Consider the following 8,330-nt stretch of genomic DNA (forward strand, 5'->3'; position numbering starts at 1 on the left):
AAAAAAAAAAAAAAAAAAAAAATTAAAGAAAATAGAGGGTTAGATCCCCTAAAGGTGCTTTAGCTGCTGTACTAGAACACATCTTCAGAGGTTTGCAGGGTTTAATGACCTCGTTTTCTTTCATTATCACTTATTGTTCTTTTTCTTTTTTTTCCAGAATTTTATAGAAGTGAAGTGATTAAGAATTCCTTGGTAAGTTTGCTTTCTGACAGGTGCGTGTGACGCAGCCTGTACCCCTGTTTCAGGAAGTGAGAGCGGTGTAAGCTGAGGCCCAGTTCCTGTGTCACGGCACACGGGTGGATCTGCTCGGTTGTGCAGTCATTGCTGAATTCTACTGTAATGTTGAAAACTTTAATTGCATCATTTCCACTTATAAAGGGCCTGACTATTTTTGATTCTGTATTTATTTTGGCAAAATTCAAGAATACTTCATGGCTTTGTATATAGGACCTTATTTCTTGGGGATAAAAGTTTTGTTCTGTGAGACAGCTGAAGGGCCTGCCTGGGCATGGTGCACCTGCCCGTAATCCCAGGGTGTGGGAGGAAGGGGCAGGACCATGAGAACCTGTCACCAAAAAACAAGCAAAACAACCAAGAACCAAGCATCCCACCTTTTCTGTTTGGAAAGGTTTCATTTTAAAGTGTGTGTGTGTGTGTATGCACAATAGTCTTGATATTTTTACCTGTTTTTGAATTTCATATGGATGAAATATTGTAGTAAGAGCCCTAATGACCTAATGACTGGAGTTCATCTGCCAACTTGGTTGCCCCAATTGGTTGACCCTGTGTGCTGAATTTGATTTGTTTGTGTGTATTCTACTGAATGAATGTAATAGGTAATCCATTTCTCCCCCTGTTGCTGACCATATTTGGCTTCTAGTTTGGTGCTGTAAATGTTCTGGGCATCTCTAGTGGAGCGTGCATTTCTTTCTGGAGTCTGTGTCGGTGTGCAGTCCTGTGAACATGCTCACGATTGGCTTTACAATATTGTGCTTTCATTTATACTCACTACATTTTTATGAGAATTCTGATTACGTTATTGTGAACACTTGATAGTTTTAAAATTTTAAATGTTGATAGAAATCCTATACCAGAATTTTTTTCTTTTGCTATTGAGGCAGCTATTCTAAACTTAGACTATCTAGCGCCAACAGGATGGTTAACTGAGCAGTTACGGCTGCTTGCAAGGGTGTGCTTGAAGCACAGGGCTTTCTGAAGACCGCCACCTGGTGGTTAAATACGTTAGGCCTTCATTTATTCACATTCTGCCTTGCTCTCATCCTCCCCCATCCCTGTTTCCCTCAAACAAACAAAACAAACAGTGGAGGCGGGAGGGAGGGGAGGAGGGAGGGGGAGGAGGGAGGAGGGAGGGGGAGAAAGAGGTAAGGGGGAGGGATAGGAATGTGTCTCCAGGTTATACGTCAGAATCAGGTTTCTTTGTCACATTCCTTCAGCCGTTGACAGCTAAGGGTGGCAATTCTGCTTTAATTACCTTTGGCTTCAGCTAGACACCCCTCCCCCAAGTTATTAGTATTTCTGTTGTTCCTGATTTTTGGTTCAAGTGGAGGCTGCGTCCTTACTGTGACTGACAGCTCATCAGAGTAGGTAATGACCGAAGCGACTGAAGAAGGAGTGGGAAAGGCTGGCTGGATGCCCTGGAGTTGATTTATCCACAGAACTGATGGCGTTTGGAATGCTCTGCTTGGGTTTCCTTAATAACGAGGTGTCACTGTGACCTGCCGTCTGTGATCTCAGAGCGGGCTAGCTGTGCTCTATGCATTATTTCTCACTGAAGCCAACGCGTCAAAGTTAGGTGTATTCCTGTTCCTTAGTGAGGAAACAGGCCGGGAACTTGATGTTAGCCACACAGTCCATGACACATAAAACTGAAGGTCCTAGGCTCCAACCACGCCTCCCACATCACGTCCCTCAGCTTCGCTTTCACCTAGAGGCCAGCGAGCCTTGCTGTTGCATAAACAAAGCTTAGAGTATGTATTTGCAGAGAAAACACGAGGCCCAGCTTACCAGAACAATCACTGGATTTGTGACTAGAGCTGTTTTCAGTTGAGGAGGGAGTTGCGCAGTATAAATGCCTCTTTATGAGTTCCAGGCTCCAGGGAGCCATTCCAAGTCACCTCTGCTTCAGTTGAATCGTGGCTGAATAAATTAACACTTGAGCTGCCTGTGTGTTGCTCACGTCAGAAGTGTGACCCTGAGTTAAACTGTCCCTTCATCAGGGGTTTCCAGCTTCCTCTGCACGGGTGGGCGGGAGACTGAGCTGGTTGGCACATGCAGTCACAGTGCAAGGCAGGTAGAAGACGCAGTAAAGGCTGTGGTGTGGTCCATCTCAGTGCAGAGAGGAAAGCTGCGGTGTGGTCCATCTCAGTGCACAGAGCAAGGCTGCAGTGTGGTCCATCTCAGTGCACAGAGCAAGGCTGCGGTGTGGTCCATCTCAGTGCAGAGAGAGGAAGGTTGCTCGTGGCATGTCAGTATAAGTTTTAGTGAGACATCTTGCTTTTGTTTTTTTTGTTTTTTTTTAAATATTTACTTATTTATTATGTATACAATATTCTGTCTTGTGTGTATGGCTGAAGGCCAGAAGAGGGCACCAGACCCCATTACAGATGGTCGTGAGCCACCATGTGGTTGCTGGGAATTTGAACTCAGGACCTTTGGAAGAGCAGGCAATGCTCTTAACCACTGAGCCATCTCTCCAGCCCCTGTTTTTTTTTTCTTTTTTGGTTTTTCAAGACAGGGTTTCTCTGTGGCTTTGGAACCTGTCCTGGAACTAGCTCTGTAGACCAGGCTGGTCTAGAACTCACAGAGATCCGCCTGCCTCTGCCTCCCGAGTGCTGGGATTAAAGGCGTGCGCCACCATCGCCCGGCTTATGTTTTTAAAGACATTGGTACAGCTTTTATGCATTTTTAGTTGAGTTTCTTGTGGCTGTGTATCTTGATATCAAACAATGATAGAGAAATGCATGCTGGTAATATATAATGATTTTTTTTTTGTTAATTGGATTTTTTGTTTGTGTTTGTTTGTTTGTTTTGAGACAGGATTTCTCTGTGTAGGCCTCGCTGTCTTGGAACTCATTCTGTAGACCAGGCTGGCCTCTAACTAAGAGAGATCCACCTGCCTCTGTCTCAGGAGTGCTGGGATTAAAAGCATGCACCACCACCCATAGCTGAAAATGACTTTTGATTTTTAAACTTTGATAAAAAGTAGTGAACTCTTAAGACTATAAATCCTGATATTTAGTGGAGATCGATTAAGTCAGCTGATGTTACTACTTGAACAGTCTGCTTTACCTGGCCATCAGGCTGGTATGTATGTTACATAAACATTTAAAGATCGTCTGGATCCAGGCAATGAAAATATTGAGCAGTAGCATGAATGGGTGGCAGGCTGTATCTGTCTGTGTCTGCATGTACCAGCGTGGGGATTCCTCGTACAGAGGAAGGGCTGTTGGGAAGATTGACAGTCTTTGTTTAGATGCTGCATTTGAGGATGCTCCGTATCAAACCCTCCCCACCATGCAGCCAGGCCCCTCAGGTGCCTCTGCTCAGTCTCCATTTTCACTTTGGGGGAAGGTGGTTACTTCATGCTTTTTCTAGCACCTTGTCATACGGGTAGTGAGAATTTGGAATGATGTATGTGTTTATTGTGATGTGATCTTGTAGGGAGTTATGTGGTTGCCTTTTCAGGCGGTGTAAACCAGCTCCTGCCCTTCAGGCTTTGGACTGACATCACAGTAGGCAAAGAAGATGTTGATTTTTTTTCCCATTTAAAAATCTTATAAATAAAACAAAACCAAAAAAAATTTTTTTATTACTTTTATGCCAGGTGTGGTGGTACACCCATCACTTTTAATTCTGGCACTTGGGAGGCAGATGCCAGTAAGCCTCTGAGTTCAAGGTGACTGTGAGAGTAGTGAGACTGTCTTACACACAAACAAACATGCAGACAAACAAGAAGAGAGCCTGGTGGTGCACACCTCCTCTAATACCAGGGCTCGGGAGGCAGAGGTCAGCCTGGTCTACAATGGACAGTCAAGGGTACACAGAAACGCCCTGTCTCAAACAAAGAACAACACCCGGCCCCACATACACACACAAAAACCAAAAAGAAGAGGAGTACGGTTGTTTCCTCCTGTGTCTTCTTCCGGTCACTAACACACCCCAAAGAGGACAGCTCCCCTTTCCTGGCTTCCTATATATAGAAGAGCACCTCTGCCTAGCTCAGCCCCTGCGTGGCTCAGCCCACACGTGGCCTGCTCTGCTTTGTTCTGCATGTTTGTGAGACTGTTGGTACCTGCTGCAATTCCCTGAGTCTAAAGATCGTCTCTGTTGAACAGAAGAATGCGTTTCTCTGGTGTGCTACCGAGGCTTATGTCGGGGTGTTAACCCCCTTAAGTCTCTCAGGATTCAGGAGAATCGCTATAGCAGGCGGAAACTGGCTAACGATATCTGAGGGTAAATAAACTAACTCACATAAGCCTTTTCTATCATGGCCCACGTATTCTTCTATACTTCCTTGATGTTCCCCTTTTGATGTTCCTTGCTGTTCTTCCCATCCCGGTTTCTATACCACACAGACACAGTTAGCAACTCCCTAGGTGGTAACAGCGATACCAGGCACACATTTTTTTAGGGCTAATAGGAGTTAGACTGACAAGGCAGGTGCCTTATGTCTCAGAAGGGGTGTGACTGTGAACTCCCCAGCAGACACCGGGAGGATTCGGATGGAGGCCGGCCTCCAGCTGTGACCGCGGCTGACGGGCATCAAGTTAGAGGGGTCGAAATGTGTGCTCATGTTGCTAGTAGGGACTTGGCACCAGGATGGCGGGAGGCACCGCAGCCTTTGAGGAGGCCTGATGCTGTGTGCTGGCCCCCAGGTTCCCAAGGAAGCATGAACATGGACGTGAGGGTACCACCGGTCACTGTGCCCCTTCCCAGTGATAGTTTTACCAGAAGCGAGAGTGAGCAGGGTCGTTCTTATTGCCCGTTTTGAAAACACGATGCACATCGGATAAGAAAATGAGCCGCCATTTCCAAAGGAACCCTAACCCGTGCTTTTCTCTGTAGTAGATTGGTTTTTGTGGGGGCCTCAAACTGATGAGGACTTCTTTAGCGTAGTACCTGGAATGTAATGTATTGTTTAGTTTATTCAGCAAATCTTTGAATCCTGGCTGTGTCTCCAGGCCTCTAAGAGAGGGAAACAGTAGCAGAAACTCCCCAGCTTTCCAGAGGGTCTGTGTAGGGCTGGCAGTTAGGAGGCAAGCACTGGGGGCATCCCTGCAGGAGAAGGGCCTGACCTGAGGTCTAGCGGTCAGAGAAATGTTAACCGAGAAGCCCTTAGCTTCCTCGTTTCAAAACCTGAGTTTATCGGGTTCAGAGGTCCTTTTTAGTTCTGATATTTCTAGATTACATAAACTAGGAGACACCCTAGTTTTGTCACACTGCTCTTCCTCCTTTGTGCTGTGATCTGTGTAGATTAAACCAGGTGCAATGGTTAGAGTACATGGACCACAGCTGATAGCGGTTGTCAGGGTGATGACTGAGGGGAGCAGAGGGGAGGACGGGGCAGCAGAGGGAAGCATGAGCATCGTCTCAGGCTCCAGAACTAGAGTTATCCCAGAACTCTCCTGCAGAGTTCTCAAGCTCTAGATGAGCTGAGGCTACTGGCGAGGACCAGCTCCTCCCTGGCTTGTCTGTAAGGTTACTTTAGTCTAATATCTGCTGTCCCCCCGTCACTCAGTGGTCTCTTGTTTGTAATCACCATTCAGTTGGCAGGGCTGACTGGCTTGAGCTGTTTGAACACAAGTCTGAGCAATCGCTGGCCGGCCACTGAGCTCTGCAGAGGTGATGCCAGAAGTGTGGGCTGCAGTTAGCATCGGTCAGCGGTCAGCAGACCACAGGTGGTGGACTGGCAGGGATAGCCATTTAGCTCCCAGTCAGTGAAAAGAGTGAAGCCTCGTGCGGTAGGAAGTGCTTAACTAGGCTGCAATGCGAAATCCCACAGTCCACCGCCTCAGAGTCTTCAGTTACAAAACCCGAAACACTGTCACTTGGCAGGACTTGATGAAGCTTAAGCAGGGTGGTAGTGAGTGCGTCTCGGCGAGGAGAAGCTCTGGCACCTCACCAGCAGCACGGGCCTGCAGGCCTTCCTTGTACCCCCGAGTCTCTTCAGCATGGGCCTGCCACTCCTGGGCAGTCGCTCGTGGTTGCCTGCCCACACTTGCTGCCTCACACCTTTGAGCCCTGGCGTATCACGTTCTCGTCACCTGGAGTTCCCGACTTTAATCTGCTGAAATTCTATTTGTGCGTTCAAAGCTCCCACAAGTGTGAATGTCTTCCCTGCTTCTTAGAGTTGGTTGTCTTAAGAACGTGCTGCTGTGTAACCTTTAGCACAATTCTGTCACTGGACTTGCCACAATTCTAGTGTATGTGGCCCTGGGAACTGAACCCAGGGCTGTTGCCAGGCAGTCACTGCGCTGTTGGACTGTATCTCCAATGAAACAGCTGTTCTAGGTGCAGATTTAAATTGGAGTCCTGTGGGCGTTGCTTCTCTCTGCCCCCCTTTCCATGGTTTGTGAGCTTCACTCGTGCACACACCGTGGTTTGACCGCCCCACCTCTTTACCTCTCCTCCAGTTCCTTCCCTGTCCTTGAAAGCTGATTCTCCCTCCGCCAGCCGCCATCAGGTGCCAGCGGCTTAAGTCCTCAGCTGGGGGTGGAACTTGGCGTCTCCCCGCTCCCCCCATCTGTGCTGGCATTTTGGCCGGCTTGCTCTTGTGCATGCAGTCCCAGCGCTGCGAGTTCACCCGTGCAGTGGCCCTGACGTGTTGGGCAGTACTGATGTCCACTACCTTTGGCTCTTACAATCCTCCCCCTCCTTCTTCCTTGACAATTCCTGAGCCTTGGAGGTAGGGGCTGTCCTACGGTTGTCCCAGCTGAGAGCTCCGCATACTCTTATTCCTTGCATGTTGACCAGTTGTGTGTCTCTGTACCCGTGTGTTGGTGTCGTGCGTGTGTTGAATAAATGAGAGACGGTATCACAGGAAACCGTGTCAGTGGGAGCGAAGAGCCGATAAATCCGGAGGTGCCATTGTCTCTGTACTGAGTTAGGATTGTGTCTGTCTGCAATACCTTTTGTCTTTAAAACAAGCTTTTATTTGTATATGCCAGCGAGCAGGGGTCTGAACATGCCAGGCGCATGCAGAAGCCAAAGGACAGCTTGCAGGAGCTGACTCTTGTCCTTCTTCATGTGGGCTCTGGGGGCTTGGGGGCAAATGCTCTTACCAACTGAGTCATCCTGCCAGCTTTTAGTCTTTTGAGTAGATGGGTGTTTTGTCTGCAAGTTTGTCTGCATAGCACTTGTGTGCCTGGTGCTGGCAGAGGCCAGAAGGGGGCGCCAGATGCCCTGGAATTAGAGTTGCAGGCTGTTGTGTGTTGGCTCGGAGGTGCTGTGTCAGACTTGGGTCTGGAAGAGCAGCATTGCTCTCAACCACCGAGTCACCTCTCCAGGCCTTATGGATTTTAAAAAACAAAATGATATGGCATCTAATCAAAACTCTTGTAAAGAAGCTGAGTCTTAACTCCCATCTATAGTGTCTTAACTTCCATCTGCAGAATCCAACGTGGAGGAGTCTTGACTTTGGAATAATGCCGGACCGCCTGGATACATCTGTGTCTTGCTTTGTGGTGAAGATTTGGGGTGGAAAGGACGACGCCTACCAGCTGCTGATAGAGTGGAAAGTCTACCTGGATGGGCTGAAGTACTTGGGTCAACAGGTAAGTTTCAGAATGAGCTTTCAAGGGTTGTCCTCTACAAATTAACTCGTCAATAACTTTTCTATTGACTCTCTTCTCTCTACATTTTCAGTTATAATGGATATTAATAGAAAAGAAAAGTAATTAAATTTGTGCAATGAAAAAAGAGGTTACTTGCCAGGCAAGGTGACATGTGTCTAATCCCAGCACTCAGGAGGAACAGGCAGAGGAAGGCCACAAATTGGAGTTCTGCCTGGTCTATACAGGGAGCTATGGCCTAGCCAGAGCCTGGTAACAGAACCAGGCCAGCAACAAAACAAGGCTTGTGGTACTGTGTCTACTTAAGTTACTAACATTGTTACATCTGAGTTACAAAAACCTGTCTCTCATCTGTCCCCTGCCCCTCTGTCCCTCACCTCTCCCCTGCCCCGCTGTCTCTCACCTCTCCCCTGCCCCGCTGTCTCTCACCTCTCCCCTGCCTCTCTGTCCCTCACCTCTCCCCTGCCTCTCTGTCCCTCACCTCTCCCCTGCCTCTCTGTCCCTCACCTCTCCCCTGCC

At 48.0% G+C, this 8,330-nt stretch overlaps 1 protein-coding gene across 1 annotated transcript in view; it reads left to right on the forward strand.

Annotated features, from left to right (window-relative positions):
• Nucleotides 1–8,330, forward strand: part of Uvrag (UV radiation resistance associated) — a 224,483-nt gene that overhangs the window by 35,645 nt on the left and 180,508 nt on the right. The window contains exons 3-4 of the mRNA XM_005357528.2: nucleotides 158–192; nucleotides 7,632–7,793. Of these exons, the coding sequence (XP_005357585.1) occupies nucleotides 158–192; nucleotides 7,632–7,793 (197 nt within the window). The remainder of the gene's footprint in view (nucleotides 1–157; nucleotides 193–7,631; nucleotides 7,794–8,330) is intronic.

This window comes from Microtus ochrogaster, chromosome 22 (assembly GCF_000317375.1).
Source record: "Microtus ochrogaster isolate Prairie Vole_2 chromosome 22, MicOch1.0, whole genome shotgun sequence".
Taxonomy (NCBI): Eukaryota; Metazoa; Chordata; class Mammalia; order Rodentia; family Cricetidae; genus Microtus; species Microtus ochrogaster.